Source organism: Neodiprion virginianus, chromosome 4 (assembly GCF_021901495.1).
Source record: "Neodiprion virginianus isolate iyNeoVirg1 chromosome 4, iyNeoVirg1.1, whole genome shotgun sequence".
NCBI classification, from domain to species: Eukaryota; Metazoa; Arthropoda; class Insecta; order Hymenoptera; family Diprionidae; genus Neodiprion; species Neodiprion virginianus.
In genome coordinates, this window is record NC_060880.1 from 9,898,398 (window position 1) to 9,921,194 (window position 22,797).

Below are 22,797 nucleotides of genomic sequence, written 5' to 3' on the forward strand. Positions count from 1 at the left end.
AAAATCGTAAAAAATTTTCTCAAGAGCAAAATGAAGGTGAATTTGTCCCGTTCAAACAGCCACTTGGGAAATTTGGCTTGGGAAAATAGAGATAATTTTGACACCGCTATCAAACTATTAGCGCGGCAAGAAATTTCGACTAGTGAATCCAAACTTTTTAGCGGTCAAGGAACTTGATGGATTGGTCTTACAGAAAAAGGAAATTCTTCACTGAAAATAATGAGTAGAGAATCAAAAATTTCGATCACCTCATCTTCCTTCTTATCTTATCTTATATTTTATAATACTATTACGAAACTAAAATATCGTAAATTTCAGCATGCAGTCTTAATAGCCGAAAAGTTTTTTGATAATTTAGGGTTTTCTTCAAAATATTCTTCAATCTTAGGCAAAGATATTCCTTTATCTTTTACTTGTTATATCAAATAGGTACTTAGTGAGTAATACAACGATGCTAATTTAGACTTTAATCACATAAATTGATATTGTATTGCATCGTTCATGGGACTAAAACTTGAAAACCGATTGCGAGGAAAAATAATCAATTACTCGATTAATCGGGAAAAAATTATCAATTTCATCGAAATCGTGAGCTGAATCGAGAAAACATACCACCAACAGTATCGGGCACGTAACAAAAGTTATTCATGAGTAAACGACGGTATACTCTCGCGTATAATTTTTCAACACTTTTAGCGATCATTAAAGGACGACTCTACCAAGTATCAAAGTCCTCGGAAGTTTCCACACTCGGTAGGCAAAATTGTTCATCGGTAGATTATTAATAAAAAATGGTTAACGATCGCGTACCCTCGCGAATGAAATTCGATCAAGTTTCGGTTTCGATCTAGAATATTTTCCCAAAGTTTAAGAGTCCTCGGACGTTTCCGCACTCAGCAGCCAAAATTCTTTGGCGGGGGAAACACATAGCTCATACAAGCTTACCTCCCCTCTTGTCTTATTGCTTTCCCCGTCTGGTGGCTGCTCCCCACTTTTTCGATCGTGCAACAGAGAGGGTCGGCTCCAGCTGTAGCTCTCTCTTTCTAATCACGGCTTCAGCTCGGTTCACAGACTGCGCAATCTGTCGTTATAAGGCTGCGCCGGGTGACTGCGCGTGAGCGTCGGTGGTTCTTAATCCTAGGCCGCACTCGGCCGTTAAGTCCAACGGCCAGTTTCTGCGACATTCGCAAAAAATTAGATCATTTGTAATATTACTGCTAGACCAAACTGATTTTGAATAAATTTGCGCACTGAATATTTGGTCAAAAAACAAAAAAATTTGATTCTAAAACGAATATCGGGGTGGATCGAGTTCAAAAAATGCGAGACAATGAAATGGAAAACAAATGAAAGATTCAATTGAGAGAGAAAGAGGGTCAAAACTAATTAGCAGCAGGAAACAATATTTCTGGTGTGGAGACTCTGGCCGGTATTCGAATCCTTGTGTAAAATTTTTTCCTGCTCATCTTTGTACCCGTGTTCTATTTCATTATAGTTGAAGTGCTTATTCACTTCTTGCAATTTATTGCTCTTGTCTTCTGAAAGAAAAGTCTGCGCTGAAAATGTATTTTGCAAATCTTATCGAAATCTAGTAAAACTGACAGTGAATAGTGATTACGTTAAACGTCCACGATTACTAAAACCCTTGTTTTAAAAAATATAATATTTTGCCAATGACATTCTTTTATGGCCTCGTACAATGGAGCAATACGGCAATGGAATTGAATATGGTTAGGATCATACATAATCCTTGATACAAAATGTTTTTGCGACATGACTGTTTATATACCATAAGCATATATATCAAGTTGAGCATAAAAACCTACCGTTCCATAGTTTTGTACTATAACCAATTGATCTTTAATGACCCTGTCAATGATTTATTTGATTGATTACTGCCAATTGTTGATTATTGAGTACGTCGTACATTTAGTTGTTCCAAAAATACTTGCTGATTTCTGAACAGCCCCGTGACACACGCTGCTAAAAGTGGTTCGCAAAATGTCCCTCGATTCTGCCGCCAATCTCCACCACCAGTGGCGCTAGTAGTTGTCTGACAAGCATGCGCGCGGTCAGCGAGGGCAGCGAGCGTGTCAGAAGTCTCCTAGCGCCACGTAGAGGAACTAAAAAACGGGGACAAAACGCGTACAATTTTTTAGTACACGAGCAGTGGTGAGTATCAGGGGGCTGGTTCTGAAGTGTCTCATGATAATAAAATAGCGCTGCAACTATCGGCACAAAGCATAATTAAATATTAAATACTACTTACCTCGCTTCGATAAATACTAGAAAAATTTTTTTTTTAAATTTATAACTTTGAAGTGTGATGTCACACTTGGAGAAACCCCTAGGCCCCCCATGTCACAGTTAGTAACGTTTTGTCCAGACCCCCCCCCCCCCCCCCAGTGGGTGACGTAATATGTGGACAACCGTCATGTCGACCGCAAGTGTTACACTATTATTTGTTTTGAACCCTGTAACCTTGTATATTTTACATGCTAAACACATCTACGCAAACCAATTAATCAGCTTTCTGCACAACTTCATTGTACGAAGCTGAAGCTAGCATCCAGAGCTAACAGCCGCGCGCCGCGATGCATGGCCGCAGCGACGACTGGTGCCCGGATAGGGGGCTTCACAATTCACTCGACAGCCTGAGGTTTCGCGCGTGTCTGAGGGAGTAGTATATGTATTTCAGGATAAATTCTAGGTCAGACTTCAAGAAAGCAAACATATTTCACTTTTTGTTTAATTCTATGATATAACAAAATAGAGGATCTAATGAAATCGAAGCAGCCGATCGGTCGGCGTAAGTTGGAAGGGGCAAATATTTACACGGAAATAGACAGTAACTGAAATTTTTAGAATTTTGCCACGTTTCGACGGACAAAAAAAACTTGAATAAGAAAGAACCCCCGTGTAAATATTCACCCCTTTCCAACTATGCTGACCGATCTGCTGCTTCGATATCTATCACATTCTATATATTCCTCTATATCGAATAGTGAAAAAGAAAATGGATAAAAAAAATTTTCTCCTTTAAAACTTGGCAAATTTCGAAAAGTTTCAGTTACGAACTACTTTCCTGTAAGTATTTGTCTCTTCCAACCTATGACGAACGATCGGCTGCTTCGATTTTATTAGATCCTCTATTTTGTTATATCAAAGAATTGAACAAAAAGCGAAATATGTTTGCTTTCCTCAACGAACGTGATTTGCTTGAAGTCTGACCTACAATGTATCTTGAAATAAATATACTACTTCCTCCGATCCGAGCGAAAACTTGGGTTGTCGAGTGAATTGTGAAACCCCCTATTCGGGCACCAGGCGTCGCTGCGGCCCTGCATCATGGCGCGCGGCTGCTAGCTCTTGCTGCTAGCTTCAGCCTCGTCTATATCGTTACGTATCAGCACTACGGGTGTAGCAATAAGTTAATCATCTTCATTGGCAACATATCAGTTGTTTCGGGATATATAATATTTTCTTTTGAGACTATTTCTTGACATATGTGTATGGCTCTGTTTATTATCACTTTGCAATAATCTTGTATTATCATCGGAGATCAGCCAGTATAGTAAATTTTAGGTTAAGTTAGGGAATTGCGGTTAGTTTTAGTCATAAGTGTTCTCTCACTAATAAGTATTTGATACGAACAGTAAGTCAACCCATCAGTTTTATTTAATAACATTCTTAGAAACAGACAAACCTGTGCTCGTAATACGCGTACTTCATCTCTGTCGCACTTTTGAGACATATTTTATTTGATGGAGAGTATGAGATACGCAGTGAGTGCAGTACGTGCTCTATGTATGACTATCGTTGCGCTCGACCAGAAACATTATTAGAGCCAAAACACATGCAAAACCATGTTCCGTTTGCTGAATAACAGACCGTAAATTGGTACAAAATTACACCTTAAAAAAACTAAAAAAGAAATCGTGTTGTTTGTGTCGAGTAAGTTGTATATTAAAAAAAAAAAAAATTATGCTGGGTTGTGCTAAACTTGTGCCGCCTTGTGCCGTATTCTTTCTCGTGGGAAAACCGAAAAATCTTGAAAAATCTCACAAAATCTCGCAAAACGAACGAAAAACTCGAAAAATACAACACCCACCTTGTCACTTTCGTGATATCGCGATTTTTCTTTTCAGGTATGCTGGGCTGAATCTTTTTTTACGTGTAAATATTTTAACCTCTCTTCTCGCTCGAGGCTGAAATTGGTAGCTAGAATTAGCAGCCAAACCTTCTAACGCTCATTCGAATAAGGTAGTGAAGTTCATCAAAATTTTGTTAAGCACCTTAAACCCCCAATACTTTTATAGTATTATGAGAATAAAATTCAACTGCATTTTTCTATTTCCAAAAAGTTTAACACGTTTGGTAGTTGACAAAATCTCGAAGTTTCAGTTGTGTTAGACTTCTTCTGACTTCTGCAATACTCAGTTTCAGGAAAAACACGATACTGCTTCAGGAAAAAATTAATTATTGATCAATTTTCTTGGAAAAATTCGAAATCGGAAAAATGTACAACTTGTGCCGAGTTGTGGTAGTTAATTTGCCCGGATTATACTGAACTTCAAATATTGATTAAGCAGACCTTCGACCTTGTGACAGCAAAAAAATGATGCTATAAAAATTGGAATTTTCGAAACATAGAGATAAAATATAAAATTCACCAATTATGCTAAGTTTTACTGGCCATACCGATCAACTTTTACAAACACCAAATGTTGATCTAACAGGCCTTTCACCTGTGCATTGTTATATTTTTACCAATACTTTTCGCGTAAAAGTAAAACAGGATTTTCTTGATACAATATTCTATCTATCAAAAAATAAGAAAGTCACAAATCAGGAGGCGTAATATTTTTCACATTTTCTACCACAAATCTAGAATTCGAGACGAAAAGAACCATGTATAATGGAGATTTGAGTAAAACGAGTATGTGCCATTTTTATTAATAAGCTAGTGCTATCTGTCATATGGCTCTACAAGCATGTTCTAGAAGTCCGAATGGTTCGTTTGCAGCTTATCACCGATAAAAATAAATGCCGGACACGTACGTGGAAAGCCGTTATCGATATTGTTTAGCTCTCAAGGATTCAGTAAGTGTAAGGATTCAGGCTAGCCTGAGTGCCTGAATTATGATGAAGAGGCAATTTACATTTGGGGACAAATAATCTAACACGGCTAACTTTTTACACTAGACAGTTATGTTGGCAGCACAGAAAAACCTACAGCGCCATAGTCGGCCGAGCGATAAACAAACTCAATCTCAGTAAACATAACATAACCCATGACCGTCGAATCTAACCTTATAGTCCAGGAGAATAAAATTAAGTTCTATTCTGGAATAACGTAGGTTAGCCGATTTTTCTATAGGTTCATTAAAGACGGACGAACATATTTTCACCTATGCCCCAAAAAGTTAGGTCCGGGTTTGTCCGTAACGATTGTTTAAACTTTTGAGACCCCACATTTTGTCAAATAACGTCTTTGTTACGGGTCATACACGAAAACTGTTCAAACAAAAGTTGTTCGTCTCATCATTGTCGATAAAACAAGCTGTCGTGAGATCAATTTCCTCTATTTGTTTAGTTGCAAGATGCGAAATGCCGTGGAAAAAAAATTCACATTTCTTGTTATAAATTGATGAATAAACAACGTGTGGCCTTGAAACTCATGGTACAGGTAATATGATGTGTCTTCAAAATTATCGTGCAAGGCTTTTTTGGCTGTGTTATATAGTTGAGCAACAATCCGCGACAAGCCAAAATCCGTATATCGTCTGCCCTTTCTTATGTGATTGGCCCACGGGTTGCCAAAAAATCATGGAGTCAGTTCGTTGCTAGTACTTTCCACAATGTTGGTTCGAAGATTGTTTAAAGTTGACAACGCTAGCATACACTATCTTGGCGACTACTGTGATTAATAATAAATAGAGTCGTTTTTTGTAACTTTCTCGAGGTTGAGTGTCACTTTATGAAGATGAATATAGCAGCCAAAGTTAGTAGCCAATGGTATTAAACTATTTAAAAATAGAAAAATGCATTTCAGTTTTATCCTCTTATTTCTTTAAAAGTATTGGGAGTTTAAGGTTTTTCACAAAATTTTGATTTTGTGACTTCACTACTTTATTTAGATGAGCATTAGAACATTTTGCTGCTGATTCTGGCTGCCAGTTTCAACCTCGTGTAACTTTTGTTTGTGCAATAAATAATTTCATTCTAACTTGAAAAAAGCCGTTTTGGTAATATCTCCTATGGTCCCGATCTTACCGGCACGTTCAGGTAAAATAGGGATTTCTGTACTCAACGGTAAAATAATTTTTTTTCGCCGTGATGATAAAAGAATCAAAATGGCGCAGTAATAGTAGCCAAATAAAGGTCCACAGATATTATATCCGAGTAGATGATGTCCCATTCATCGAAATCACCAAATTATATCAATTTTCCCAAACACCCCATTTTACCCGACTCTCCTACGTCTGTTAATATTTCAATTTGTATGGAAGTTGAATCCATTTGAAGAGCTTAGAGTTAAAATTCTCTAAAAATTCGCAATTTGAGAAAGAACTGAGGTTGAATTCTAATCTTGAACAATTTCAGATTTATCTGGAACAATTTTGGAAAAAATCTTGAAGGCACCTTTCGACAAAAAAAAAATGGAAATTCGAAAAAATTAGGCAAGTAAAAATGTTGACTTTGTGGAGTTATTCAGTTTCAATAATAATGCCCCGTATACACTAGCATAGTGCGAAAATTTTTTTTTTTTTATTGATTTTTTAAGATATGCCAAGATTTTTCAGTTTTTTCACGAGAAAGAGTTTGGTATAAGGTAACACAAGTTTAGTACAACTTGGCCTAATTTGTTTTTCTCAATAACAAATATGCAGGTTTTTTTTTTGACGTATAGTTTTTTTTTTCGGCAAAACAGTATACCTGTGGCACAAAGTAGCACAAGTTCAGCACAACCTGACGCCATTTTTTCCCCTATTATCTTGAAAGTGCTTGTCAAAGTTTGATTTTTCTGAATATTTTGAATAACCGTTGAAGTTGTGAAAGTAGGGTTGACGACATATGTTAGCATATATCCAGCACAACTGAGAATTCTTAGAAATATTACTTTCATAAAGTATTGGGCTAATTTCACATACACAAAGTTAGGTGTCCAAAATGGTGGCCCAGAAAAGCAGGGTTCGTACGCACAAGGAAAACCTGGAAAACCGGGAAAACTCAGGGAATTTCGAAAATAAGACTGGAATTTTAAGTTTCTCGAAGAAATAAACTCGTTCTTATACGTACATTACTTGATATCGAACCTCATTTCGTTTTTTTCTTACTGAAAATCGCTGGCTATTATTTGTAAGTTAGTAGTCGGACAGTGAATTAATTACTAGGTAATATTGAAGGTATTAGTATTAATAAGCAAAGAAATTATCATTAATCAGCGGCATATTTCTTGAAAGGTTACTGAAAAAATCCTATTTTCAGGCTGGAACACCTGGAAAAGTCAGGGAATTTCGCGTTCCAAAAATCGTACGAACCCTGAAAAGTTACGGAAAACTTGTTTCGCAGCAAAAAAAGAAAAGAAAAATAAACCAGCGTCTTGTATATCAAAAAGTATAAGTAATGTTCCCCCTTACTCAACGACTTTTTTCGTTCAAAAAGTTGCCATTTAGTACGACTTTAATCAACTTTAAAAATATGCCGTTAAAATGACAACGCCACGTGAGCAAAATGACAGCTAAATTTCATTTGTAAGATTGCAGACAGAATGGCGCCACATTCAGGTTATCGAAAATACAATTGCTCTTGGTAATACAATCGTATAAGGATGCCTCAAGAAGGTGCTAAAACGAATAAAATTACATCGTCTAAATGCAACCGAAGTAATGGTTGTTTAAGTGAGGTCTTACAATTAGCTAGGCACACGTATAGTGACCGAGCGCGAGTATGAATGGCGCCACGAATGCCCAAATTTGTCCCTATCGGCAGGACTTGCACTAACGTTGACGGGTGGTCTGGTAGTCATTTCTCATAATTTTTCCGAACAAAAAAAGAAATATTCGTACCCAGAAAATGCCTCTTTTCGGTGTAAGAAAAGGAAAGGTTAGTTTTTGCGCTATCAGTTTTTATAACAGTTTGAGAAATACCGAGTAAACCGTTATTTACTGTCCCTAACCACAGGGTGATTCAAAGCGATAGGTTGAATGATCATTGGCAGCGTCATTGGCGTCGAAAGGGAAAAATACCCGTCGGTTGGGACAAAAAAAGCTTATTCGGCGCTGTCGTCAATTTCCCGCACGGTCTCTATAACTCTTGAAGTAAGCACATGAATATACAAAGTGTTCTGAAAATACAGAAAACTTTGAATAACTTCGAAGGATTAGGTTCTGACGGAAAATGTTGAATACAATACTTATCAGACTTGAGGAGGGGCAGACTGGACCATGGTTCAATCAAAATTCTCGAATGGTGATGTGACCACTTGAGAACAGTCGATTGAAATTTATGAGGATATGTGTACTAGGGTGCTTCGTTTGAGACGACTATTTTTTTTTTTTTCACTTCATAGACGAAATATCACTCTGAACATATAAAAAAAAATTCCCACCAAAGCCTAGCTCTTAATTTTAATTTTAAGTACTCGCTAAATGAATTTGAAATTTTCCCATTTAATTAACACGTAAAAATAATTTTTTTTTGTCAATTATCTATAGCATCGCGAGTTTTCATACTATTTAATTGACCATGGCCGGAAGTTTCAGAGGGATCCTTCCTCTTTAAAAGTTCCTACAGCTAATTTAGAATGTATGAAGTATCTCGCCAGTAAAAAATTGTAAAGTTGATTTTTGCTAAAAAATTATGGTTTTTTTCATTTTTCTCCTAAACTACTAACTTTACAGCAAAATTGTAAAGGACCCTTTTTGTAGAGAATTTAATTTCCTACAAAAAAGTTCCATCAGCCGAAACTGTATAACTGATAGTTTCCAATATAAAATTAAATAATCATAAGAAAAACTATAAATATCACTGTTTCACCGAGATTTTAGTATTTTTTTTTTAAAGTATGGCTGAAAGAAGTACTATTGTGGTACCAATGTGAAATTAATTTCAATAATAGAAATAATAATGACATTAATATTTCTATGTTTGTGCAGCACGCAACTTATTAAAAAATTTGAATCAAATTTTTTTTTATTTTCGTTTCGAAATAAACTAATTTATTTAACAATAAATCACATTTTATGTTTCACTTACTTAAATAACGAATTCAGTGACAGTTATAATAACTTATAATTAGAATTTGCACATGTCGGAAAATTTTTACGGTTGTTTTGAACAACCTGCAATAAATATTGTCAATAGCGATTATTAAGCGAATAAATCTCGCCGCAGAGATTTTCGAATTCAGCTTCATTTGCACTGTTTTTAGTATATGGCGATGTTATCATTATTGCAAACTGGGTCTAACGGGTAAAAAAACAACCCTGCAAAAATATTCACCGCACAAAATAACATCAAAGAAATGATTTTTTTAGACGAAACCTCAGACGGCCGTGTTGGACGATTTAAAAGCTTCAGAACCCCTTCGGTGACATTTTTGAAATCACAACCTTTAGTCTAGAACAGAAATAAAATACCTTCAAAAAACATGACAGGTGATTCATATTTATAGCAAAATTTTCAACGAATTACGAGAAAACAGGATATAGAACTTCAATTTTTGATCTGACCACCCTCGGTCCCTTCTGTTCCGATTAGTCATCTGCAGGTACGAAATTACCCTTGAAATTCATCGCAGCGGATTCTTATTTGTTGGCTAACTTTGTCCCAATACTTGCGGCAACTGTCAGGGACTGTACGTGGAATTTGATATTGTTTCGGATGTGAATCAATTCTCATCCTCGTAAATGTCTAGATATAGAAATTGTTTATTCAAACTTTTCAATTTCCTGAAAAACTGATCAGTTGATCGTTTTTCTGCAAGACCGGATACATATTTATTAATTACCGCATACAATTTGAGTATATTTAATGAACTTTAATTTAATTTTAATGAATTATAATGTAATTTTACTGCTCCAACTTAACTTATTTCTTAATCAATTTTATTTTAGATATAAATAGGGCACATTTTGGTGTAATTGTGTCTTATATCTTCGCAATTGCAGCAACTGCACGCGCTAGTTGGACGATTGTGTAATTTGAAGTGCTCTTGCTCGTTATACGTCAGCAAATTCTGATAAATTTCATTTTTAGGTGGTGCTTGTATAATATACTACAAGCGTACACGTTATGTAGCGCATAATTATGAAATGAAGTATCCTCGCCGAGTTTAGCCCACGTGGAATCAACAATTAATTGTGATACAGATACTCCTTGCCCAGCCCTTGCAAGGCTGAAACTAGCAACCAGATTAGCAACCATACGTTCTAATGTTCATTCGAATAAGATAATGAAGTCCGAAAATTAAAGCTTTGTAAAATACCTTGAACCCCTGATACTTTTATATAATTGTGAATATGAAACTGAAGTAAATTTTTCTATTTCCAAAAAGCTTAACATGTTTGGCTGCTAACTCTGGCTACTAGCTTCAGCTTCATCAGTCCTTGCTTGCTTTCGAGTATTTTGTCCCATCGTATCCCTTGCTTGTGCTCAGAATAGCTGTGCTTAGAATAGCAGGACGTTCCGCTGGAAACATAATCTTATCGCGAAGTTTATTAAGACCTTCCATTGTACAATTTCACTTGTTGCTAAGGAACTAGGGTGGAAGTATTTCCAAGCCGACAGGTTTACCGGTTGCATGATAATTGGGTTTCCATTCTTGGTTGGGTACGGTGAAAATTTGTAATACGATACACGAATGATATAAACGGATTGCAATTGAACTGAAGTGCTTTGTTAATGATTACATGAGTTTTCAGAAATATAAACAAAATAGTTCTAAAAAAGAAAATCACCTGTCATTGGTGACAGGATTTTTCATGGGACAAGGTTTGCTACAATCGTGCTTGCTGATTGAATACACTGTTGGTGTATTCAGTTGACAACACTTTTTGCTGCATCTCCCTGCACTAGTGACAAATTTTTTACCGTTCTGTCAGAGGCCGCATTTTTTTTGGACACATAATTGTCAAAGTTCCATATTGCAACAAATGCCCACAGAAAGCAAGTCCAAAGCGGTGCTGGCGGCGACAGTGTAGCAAGACTCTGTTCACTCAAGTTCTTGGTCAATCTACTTTTCCTGCCGTAAATCCAAAAAAATACTATTGTATACGCAATGAAGACAAAAAATAAAAAATGAACATGAGAAAGGAAGTGTTGTCCAGCTTATAAAATTGTATACATTTTTTTTTTAAATACTTCTACTTTGTTTTATGGCTTAAAATTATTGTTTTGTGACGCACAACTTTCTTAAGTTGATAAAAAAAATTCAAAATAGGTGTTTTTTTTTTGGCTTGAATAGGGAGTTCATTAATTTTTTTTAAACAGACTGGTTGATCCGAAAAATTTTTAGGAAATTAGGAATACGTTTTTTTTATAGGTTGAATGAGATGAAAAATAATTAAACATATTGTAGATGATCAGGGTCAAATGCCGCCGAGTTGGCGTGGAATACCTCATATATATATAGACCGGTGATCAGGTATAACGGAATGCGATTATAAATCGCTGTATAAAACGGTGGGCGGTCGGGTTGCCAGATGGCCCCGCATATGAGTATCGTACTAACCTAAGAAAATTTACCGTACAATTAACGTACACGTGATACAAATATGATCGTAATGTGGCCTTACTTCATTGAAAAATATCATACAATATCACCTTATCTTTCTAAAAAATGTAATTAAAAATTGTAGTCTGAAAAATTGAAAATTTTTAGCGGTAGTACGGTAGTGTCAAAATAATAAAAGATGTGTATGAGGTTGAGTCCTAAACTCAACCTAAGAATGAAAGTCGATACCATAAGCTATCTTTTTATTACTGAGAAGTGTGTGACACTAACGAGTCGTTTTCGAAGAAATATGCTAGTAGTGCTCGCGAGAACAACAGTATTATAGTGTTGGTGAATACTTCAAACTTCATGTACCGAGATATGGTGACAGTTGACGACTGAGCGACTTACTGAGCATGCGCGAGCTTTGTCGTTATTACACGCAGGTTGGCCATCCCAAGTTACAGTTGTCAAACGCGGCTGGTGATGGAGGTTTAGTAGGCGTGCAATTTTTTTAGAATACGCAGATATCAAATAATTGACGTAGTGACGATTCGAGACGCCTTGGCAAACTGGCCTATGATTGTTACGAGTAATCGTAACAATATAATCTCAGTTCGGTACTAGATGCAGAAAAGTTTGACACCCATACCCCGTTTCGAGTAATTTGATTCCCGTACCTCATAGACAAAAATACTGTCGCTATACACCTGAGTAAAGTCGATTCTGAACCTAATTTTGGCGAATCAGAAGTAACGTTGCCAGCACTACCGTCTAGCTAACGCTTATTCAATAACACTCACCGTATCTGTTCGATGTTAGAGGCTGCTGGATTCAACCTTAGTTTTTACCTTCTTAAACGAGGGGATTCAGAATCGACTTTACGCAGGTGTACGATCTCACTTTAATTATCGTACGCATGCGCAATCTGTCACTCAGCCTAGTAATGTTTACCATTTTCTATCGGTAGTAATCTACGATCTCAGTCTCACTAAGTGGTATTCCAGTTTTACTACCAGTGTTGTTAAATTAGTCTAAGCATTGCCGCTTATACATACGGGAATTGTTGACGTTAACTCTTCCTTACTAGGAATTGTTATTCTGTTGTGAATTGCTTCATACTTCCGTGGACATGCCAACAAGAAATCCTACTTCCATTAAAAAAATTCCACTGAAAAAGTTATTGTTATCTTGCTGTATTTGCTGCAGTTTCACTCCATATCGAAGCTCTACGTGAATTGAAAAGTGAGGTTATCTACCGACTGGATTGTCGTACTAGCTAAGAACGACTGTGCAGGCATGATGAGTATTAATTCAATTATCTGTAATTTCATGCAATTGGCACACCGGTCATCAAGACATTTACTGGAACATTATTATGCGGTAGTATCTAAAAGAAAAATCTCGTTTACTTTTACTCACACACCCCCCCCCCCCCCCCCCCCCCCAATATTATCAAACAATGAACAAAGGAAACGCTCCCTACATAAGTACATAACCTATAAACGACAATAACTAGAATGCGAGACGCGATATAATTCCCTAGGTATTTTTCTACTGCTAAGGTTGGCTGAACAGATCTAAATATACTTATATAGTTTTACGCATTCTCGTTGCAGTTTAGTTACGCCATTCCCGTTGGTCAAGTAGAATAGCATAACTAAACCCGATTGGTTGATCTGGGTGTAAGAGACCGTTTACACGTACTTTTAAAACCAGTTTAACAACACCAGAATAGCAGCGCCGTGTAACATACTCACTTGCTTCACATGGACGGTCGCATGCTGCGTCGCGCACAAAAACGTTACACATGTTTACCCTTGTTTTCGCCAACGCCGCTAGCAGGGAGACTTAAAATATTCACTGATCTGTATACTATCTGGATAGAGTATTCCATGAGACGGTATTATTCCTGCCTAACGGCTCAATCAGCGCCACCGCACGGAGGCAGCGTGCTAAGTCTCGTTCTAACGCGCTTGCGTTTCGACCACGTATGATCTCTCTATCTAATAAAAAAGTTCTGAACAAATGAACTGGTAAAAAATATTATAATAACAATAGTATGAAAAAGATTATAATAACAATAGTATACGCATGAAGTTGGCGGTGGGATGAGATGCCGAAAACAAAACAAAAAGCATCTAGCAAAAAAAACTTCCTTTGACAGCTGTCATCGGCTGTTTATGACAGTCTTTGACAAATATTTTTAAAGGTATCTGTTTCTGACACGCAAAAAATAAACATGAAAACGAGAATTATCAAGATGATTCTCGATGGGAATTGTCTTTTTTGCGCGTTGGCGTATTGTGTGTACGGCACTCAAGATCGACACGCAGAGGTGAGACTGAGTCTCGTTTCAAATATATCATACTAGCAAACATGTCAGCAGAAGTAATGAAACAGAACTCGAGGAGAGTTATATCAGAGAAGAAATAGGTTTCTTTGGATCCTGCAAATCCTTGATCCGGTTAACCACTAACTAAGGGCCTTCCCAGTTTCTTTGTAGTTTCGGACACCGTCCTTTCTGTCTTCGAGGTTGAAAGAGCCAGACAGAATCTCCGGGATTAAATTTTATATCCCTGGCTTAAATATTATAACGAGTTTTTAATTTGTCTGAAGCCATAGAAATTCTACTTATAGCAAAGCTATGAATTTCTTCTACTATGGGGAAAATAATAACTATAGCAAAATAAGTCGCAAAATGCAATTGGGGATGCATGGCATCGGGGGTTTTGTACATGTTAGTGGATTCGTTTACGAAAACAATCTGAGCAGACCTGCATAGGGAGCCAATAGCAATGTCGGGTTGATCGGAAACAACCGATCAACAGTTGCAGACCTGTCATCAAATCAGCACAAATAAATTCACCTGTCTAAGAGACACTGTATAAGGAAATAGTGAGGCGCGTAGCGCCGAGACCTCGGCGGCGAGCGAAGCGAGCGCCGACGTGGGGTTGGCGCGCGAAGCGCGCAGGGGCGAAGCTCCTAGTAGTATATTACATTTTCGTTCCAATTGCTCGCAAATTCGGCATTACGCGTCTGTTTTCAGACCGGATAAGGTTTGTTTTCAAGTGCCAGCTCAAAAACCTTATCCGGTCTGAAAACAGACGCGTAATGCCGAATTTGCGGGCAAATGGAACGAAAAATAGAATACGCGGCTCGCGCCGTAATATACTATTTTTGGTCGCGCCAACTCGCGGACTTTGAAATAGGGGGACGAAGCACTAGGTTTATAGAGTGAATCAAACGAAAACGAGGAAGTTACGTTTGCGCCACCTATGTTAAGCCTTTCGTTGATGGGAACTACTGATGTAAATAGACTCATAACCTCTACGTAATAGTTGTATACGAACTTGGTCTGCATAATCAGGAACTGCTTCAATTTTATTTTATGAGCAATTAGCAATTAGTATCTCAAACGCTTCCTCGTTCAGGCGTTTGAAAATTGACGCAAACACACTTGCCCTGACCGCTGAACTATCATATAACTGAAACGTGCGCCTGCGATTCCACGGCACACAGGAGCAGCGAGCCGAGAGAGATAGCGTCATAATGTAGTTTTATCTCTGTCTTACGACGTTGCGCATGCGCTTGTGACGGTATCGTAAAGCACCTGCAAAAAGGTAAACTATCACCAGTATCTAGTGAATCTTGAAGTTTTTTTTTTCAATATTGAGATTCGCTGATTATGGTATTAACCTCTTGCCTCGCACTATGCTAAGTTCATATTTCGTCTACTCGATAGAATACGTATAGTGTGCTGTACGTGCGAGTTTCTCCTGTTCCGTCTTCCGTTTCACTCTGAGCGCCTATCTCAGCACCTTGTGCTCCGTCCCCTTATTTCAAAGTCCGTGCGCAAGCGCATTTAGGTGGTACCTTGCCTCTCTGAACAGGCGCTGGTTAACTAATCGAACATTAACGTCATTTTAAGTCTCGGCCCACAGAGATTCTCTGTCCAGATAATATACGAATCAGTGAAAAATTTCTTGATAAAGTCACACGGTTTAGCTAGGTCACGGTATCACCTTTTATGCTTACATCCAGCTCTTAATTTGCAGTGAATCATCCCGATATTGGTTATTTACCAGGGAATTACTTTCAATCCGCATGCACGTCATTTCTGTATCATCTGCTTCATCGAACATGAAAAGAGAAAAATTATCTAATAAGCTTCTTATTATTCTTTTAATAATTGCAGATTTCGGCAAATTTATTCCGCACGCTACCACCTAGTGAAAATCCAGACTTTGATCCAGAGGAGGATGATCCGACCCTAGAGGCAAGCTGGCCTCATCTTCAGTTGGTTTACGAGTTCTTTCTACGTTTTCTCGAGTCCTCCGACTTCCAGCCAACTATCGGCAAGAAAGTTATCGACCAAAAATTTGTTTTACAGGTCAGTGAAATTATAAAAATTTTAACTGCATTTACTAATAAGTCCTATCTGATTCGAATAATCAAACTTCTTTCATATCACACACAAACAACCAAGTGCGTTATGTAACTTTATTGCTATTAGAAATGTTCGAGTCCAAGCTTGTGATTTGAAGCACAAGAATGTACGATAAAAATGAAGGTATGCAGCTATCTTTGCAAAGCGTGTTTCTGCGATTTTCATGTTCAGATTGAACAAGACCTATTAGATGCCTATTAGTCCAGTCAAATGAGATATGAATGCTATTTTTTGACGAACAGTCTGAGTGATTTTTGTGTAGATAGATGTGTCCGCGACTAACACACCCTGAATTTGTCTATTATCAAAACTGACGGATTTGACGTCTGAATTAAATAAAAAATGGAGAACCGGGATTTTACGTCGCATCTTTATTTCTACAGGTTTCTCGGCAAAGGTATCGAACAAAAGTTGGTCGTCTTACTGTTCTTTACAAAAAAAATTAATTATTTAACAGTCTTTGATATCTTCGTTGGTTTACTTGCAAAATTGGAAAAACTAACGGAAATCACGATTATATTTATTGCGTTTCCTCCTCTCAATTTCGAATTTATGACTTTCGACCCCAATGTGCGAGTAATCCGATCTACGGTCAAAATTATCAAACAAATTATACCTAGATAACTTTTACTCTTTAGTAACAATGTGTTTTTAAATATAAATCTTTCTGTTGCCTTAGTAATCGGCCCTTCTTCTCACATGGTGCAGATATTTGAAAAGTTTTTTTAAAGGCGGTTCGACCGTGGCATCCGAACTCCTAAAAACGTACCTATAAGCCCTTCTGATGACTCGGTCCCGAAATATAGTTGCCGATATTAGCGGTAGAATACTCGACCTATTAAAACTATTTCGAATGTGAAAAACTTCGAATTCTGAGAGAAGCCTTTGATAGCTGGATTTCAGAAATATTCTTCTGCGAGGATCCCTTTTTCGCAATGAACAAGTTGTTCAGGTAGGAGTGGAAAAAATTATTCGTTCCAAACAAAAGTACCCTCATGTGTATAGTTGCAGAAAATAACGGGAAAACGGGAATTTTTTTTACTATAAAACTTGAACAATTCGTTTTGTGATTTGAATATAAATGCTGTGATCTTTAAAAAAGAATTCTGAGAGTTTTTTAGTTTGGCAATTACGTTACGTTGTATTAGTTTATACGAAAAATGTTTATCTTGCGAAAAATGACCCTTTAATTATAAAAAAACAAATTCTATATTCCGTTATCGGAGATCGAAAACAACTTTTTTAAATTTTCTCTACGACACAAGATGAAAGGGGCGATTTATATGAAGCTTTCCAAATCAAATGAAATGGCGAATTTCTGTGACACCTTTCGACTTTTTGTCTGTTCTTCATAATTACGGGTCCGTACTGTAAAGCTTGATCTTGATTTATTTAAATTCTTCAAATTAAGTGTTTCCCCGCGATATTCGTCCGAAAAGACAGATTTCAGTGATTCTTTAATTTTTTAGATCGATATAACTTGAATTTTGGGTGATGTATGCAAAAAGTTCTTTTACAAAAATTTCATAATTTTCATAGTATTTTATGCATATGTACGATAGCAATTTGAAAGAAAAATATCCTCGCCGTTGTAGTGCATAAATTACAGATAATTTGCGATAATCATTTGCAAACTCTGAAAAAGATTTATGGCTGATTCTTCATATTTCTACTAATACCGTATATTCGAATTGTATAAAGGAGCGAAAAAAAAGCATCAAAAGCTCAGAGACAATATCGCATTTTTTTTTTTTTTTTTTATGTGATTTGATATGAAATGCCCAGTATATTTCTATTTAGTTAAACAAATGTTTCACACCTAATGGTTAGTTTTTCAGTAGAAAAAAGAAACAGTGTTGGAGATAAAATTTCTTTTCCGGTGTAGATTTTTAAATGTTCGTTTTGACAATATAAATAATTTGTATTCAAAAAATTCTTTTTGTTCACAATCGTATCCCACAGGAAAAAAAAAATACAAACTTATGGAAAATGATGTACAGAAAAACTTTTGATTTGCAAATTAAACACTTTCTCGAATAAAAAAAATGCAAACTCCACGGAGAAACGAAAAAGTACAGACTTCGCGTAAAACTGCAGGAAAAGAGGAACACGTCTAGGTTTTTGTTATCAAAAATACCCATGTCAACTATATTTTTTACTATGAATTTGGCAGATTTCATTCCGCACACAATGGTTTTCAGGGTTGCTAGTTAAATTCCGCATTTCATAATAGTTATTTTCGTGGCAAGTGTACATAAACTAGGAACTTTTTGACGAGTGTAAAGTGCTGTACTAGCCAAATGCGAGTGCAAAACTCACACGAGTCAAGAAATCCCTATGTGCGCAAATGATACAAATCCTATTTCCTATGCTACCTCCGGTCAAAAAGTAGCCGAATTGTTGACAGAAGTAGAGCAGAAAGGATATTTCACTAAACAACCTGATGTGTCACTCCTTACCTCCGCAACGCTCCCCCCCCCCCCCCCTTCCACTTGCTCAAAAAAATTTGAAAAAATCGTAGATTAAAGAGCTACTTCTGAACTCTGCAATGCCGCAACCCGCAATTTTTTAACTCGTTACCGTTACGAGAAAATCAATTTTGAAAAGCGCGAGGGGGGAGGGGGCAGCTTACCGGAAAGTGAAATTTTTTTTTTTTTCTTAATATTATTATGACCACGTGAGAAATAGAAGCTCCTGATATACGTTGGAAACAATGTCGTGGAACAACCCCTACGAATATATCCAGGCCCAATAGCGACGAGAAAACAAAAAAAATTCAAAATGATGATTACGGCATATTGAGTGATTTCAGAGCTTTTTAATACCGGTGGTGATAGTTTTTGGTTTTTAATCCTTAAGGACAAACAAAAAAAAAAAAAAAAAAACGACCCTCAAAATTCATGGCAGCGAATTCTTTTCTACGTCAAAATTTTCAGCGATTTAATAGCTAACAGGATATGCATAATTCGATTTCTGAGCCATATCCACTTCAGCTGACTTAACGATTGAAGTGTTCGTGGGGTACGATAGGTTTTATGTCTTCTAAACCATACTTAATTTGTTACCTCCAGCGCACATTCGTTGCCAACAAACATGTAAACCAGATTTTTCTCTGGATTCGAATAAATCATCCACCTTGTGAGTGTACGTAGAAATTGATTTAATGTTCGTCCGTAATTTGTTTAAGTACTAATAAAATGCTCGTTTTATTTTCAAGGACCACACACATATTCATTCATTGTCATTCTACTAACCTTACGTTTTAACTGATTAACAGTTTGATTTCAACTGAGTATCGGATATGGTGTGCTTAATATTTTTACGGTACCTCAGTAAAACTTTTACCGAGCTTGTTGACTTTTCTTTAAACATACTTAAACTAATATTCAGATATTTTGCATTCCTTCAAGAGTATATACGAGTCAACTGTTGAAGAAGTGGGTGAATTTTGGGAACATATATCTCGACGACCAACCATTCAATTCGATTGGAGTTTGTTCGATTCTGACTCATTATTTCGTACGGAGGTTTATAAGAAAATAATTAATATAATACAAAAATAACACAGCTTGCTACAGTGTTTTTACAATATCCATTATTATCATTTTTAAAGTGACGGAAAATATAGTTTTCGAGCTCCATAGAGGAAATTTACAATATAAAAGAATGTTTTTCGCTCTCGTCATCGTTTGTGCTTCTAGTTACTATTCTTGTTGTTGTTTCGTGTCTCATTATTTTTATTCTTATTATAGTTATCACTGTTTCTTGTCGCTGTTCCTTATTATTGTTACAAGTCCTTGTTATTACGCTCACTTTTTACTACTGTCTCTTTCATTATCATTAGTTTTGGCTAGTGTTTAAGGTGGTATATACGCGTTGATGGCTGGAAAAGTGGGTGAATTTTGAAATCTTGCATCTCGTCAACCAATTATTTAATTCGATTGGGTTTTTATTTCTATTTAAAAGTGTGCAGGTCGAGCGTAATTTGTATATTTTTTATAATTATAATCAATCAATAAGAAGGATTTTTATTGACAATAAAGTCAACCATTATACCCACGATTCCAAGTTGCCAGTTAAACTGAACCAAAAAACAATCCAAATGGATTCTTTAAATCCAATACGTAATGCTCGTTGCCACGATCCCAATTTTTAAAAAATTATTACTTTGTTTCTCCTAGATTCATTGCCAACTCGGAACCGTGGGAACGACAAAACATGTCACAGCGCGAAATGGTTGACGTTATGGTCAATAATGATGCTCCTCATTAATTGATGCTAATGGAAAAAAAATTTTCACGATCCTCGATCTACAAACTTTTTATTTTGGATAATTAATTATAATTATATTAATTATATAATTAATTGGATAATTGATTGTCAAGATACAACTTCCTAAAATTCTTCTACTTTTCCAGCGTCCAACTCGTACAGCCCCTTCAATAGCTATTGAAAGTCAGTAGTTGATGCATTTTACGTACCGTAATTCGATTTTTCAATAACGGCAGGGTACACTTGAACATGCCAATCCACATACAGTTTTACAAAAAAAAAAAAAAAATTTAAAATCGAATTATGCATATCCTTTTAGCTCTTAAATCTCTGAACATTTTACCGTAAAAAAGAAATGTTGTTTAAAGGTAGTTTTCTGATGATCTAAAACAAATCGGAGCAGTGGGCGGTTAAGGGGGTGTTGCTTCAAAAACAAATCTCACATATCATGTTAGCTCTTAAATCGCTAAACGTTTCACCATAAAAAAGGCTTCACTGCGATGAATCTTAAGGGTAGGTTTATTTTTTTTTGTTTGTCCTTAAGGGTTGAAAGTAAAAATTTTTACCGCTGACATTTTAAAGCTCTTAAATTACGCAACATTCCAGTACCTACTCATCATTTTGAATTTTTTTTTGTTTTGTTTTCTCGTCGCGATCGGGCGTGGATATATCTATAGGGGTTGTTTCTACGACATTGTTTCCAACGTATCCAAGGAGCTCCTAATTCTTACGTGGTCAAAATAATTCTTAATATGTAACGGAAACGAGCTCAAAAATCGGGGTTTGCGGCATTGCAGAGCTCACAAATAGCTCTTTAATTTATGCTTTTGATTCAAATTTTTTTTCAGCCAATTCTGGTGGCGTCAGTCATCACGAATCAACCTTTTTACTGTGCTCTTGATAAAATAGTACAAGTTTCTTGATGCATTGACATTTATACTTGAATAAAATTCAAATATCAAAATTTCTAATCGAAAATATTTTTAATTACAGCACAAAGGTATGAGGGGCGTTATGGGATATCAATTGGCACTTTTGTATTTTGTGATATTATGTATTTTTTTGATTAAATGAACATGTAAAAAATTGATCATTGTGTATTTCTGATTTAGTTATTGGACTTGTTTGACTCGGAAGACCCTAGGGAACGAGACTTTCTGAAGACTGTCCTACATCGTATTTACGGGAAGTTCCTCGGCCTTCGAGCCTTCATCCGAAAACAAATCAACAACATTTTCTTGAGGTGCGTTGGTAATTTTTGTAACAAGAGGCGAGTTATTCTCATCTTTTAGTCCGATTCGCAGAAATTTTATATTTTTAGCCTTATATAAATATTATTTAGTTAGACTATAACGTAATGCCAAGAAATTTGAGAATTTTAATTTTATTACTCTTGTGGTCATTTGAAGAAACATATTGTGCACAGGTACACATGCCCGCAGTGATTCTGAGAGGCTTAGTCTGCATTGCCAACTTAATCGACGTGTCCAAAAAATTAGCCTTCACAGAATCACGCGGGCATGTGTAGGACTATTCGTAATCGATATGACGAACTAATAATTTATGATATCACAGGTTCGTTTACGAGACAGAACATTTCAACGGGGTTGGAGAATTGCTCGAAATACTGGGAAGCATTATTAACGGATTTGCTCTACCTCTCAAAGTAGAACACAAGCAATTCTTGGTCAAGGTAAACTCAATATTATTCTTATCTGTCATTCAATGATTGTACTACATATACCAATATACAATCAGTCAAGAGGCTATTTAAAAATTCGGTTCGAATTTGGGTTTACTTGCGTCTTACTCATAAAAGTTATTTTGCCTAAGACGATACGATAGTCAATCTTTACCGAAGACTGCATAATGGGTCCCCTATTTTCCTAAAAGTAACCCATTTTTTTTTCTACCCCTACAAGCGTTCTAAAACGGAAGGCTTCCCTTAAATATACCCTGAAAGAGTTTTACTGTTACCTTTTTTTCATAAATTAAAATGGACTGAAAAAATCAATTTAATGTATTTTACATTCCAAATTTTACGTGTTCACGTGTTAATATTACCCAAAAAAAAAGTATTCACGCCCAATTTCAGTCTATTTGGTCAGTATTGTGGAAAATGTTGGAACTCTAATACCCGCTATTTCCATCAAGCTTTCGCCTACTTTCCCTAAATTTAAATTTTTTTGAAATTTAACTAATTACCCTGGAACAGCTACATAAAATGAATAAATCCAATTATTTATAGAGAATAGATTTGAACTAACACCCAAAATTCGACTGAAATCGAGAGAAATTCATCGATTTCGCATCTTGAAGTGTGGGCGTATCACCTGTATTGATTATTATATAAGCC

At 36.3% G+C, this 22,797-nt stretch overlaps 1 protein-coding gene across 3 annotated transcripts in view; it reads left to right on the top strand.

The window, feature by feature from the left end:
* LOC124303330 (serine/threonine-protein phosphatase 2A 56 kDa regulatory subunit epsilon isoform) overlaps window positions 1-22,797 on the top strand; it is a 100,190-nt gene that overhangs the window by 61,605 nt on the left and 15,788 nt on the right. For all 3 annotated transcript variants that reach the window (XM_046760423.1, XM_046760425.1, XM_046760424.1), the window contains 3 exons: window positions 15,918-16,112; window positions 21,554-21,684; window positions 22,017-22,134. In XM_046760423.1, the coding sequence (XP_046616379.1) occupies window positions 15,918-16,112; window positions 21,554-21,684; window positions 22,017-22,134 (444 nt within the window). The remainder of the gene's footprint in view (window positions 1-15,917; window positions 16,113-21,553; window positions 21,685-22,016; window positions 22,135-22,797) is intronic.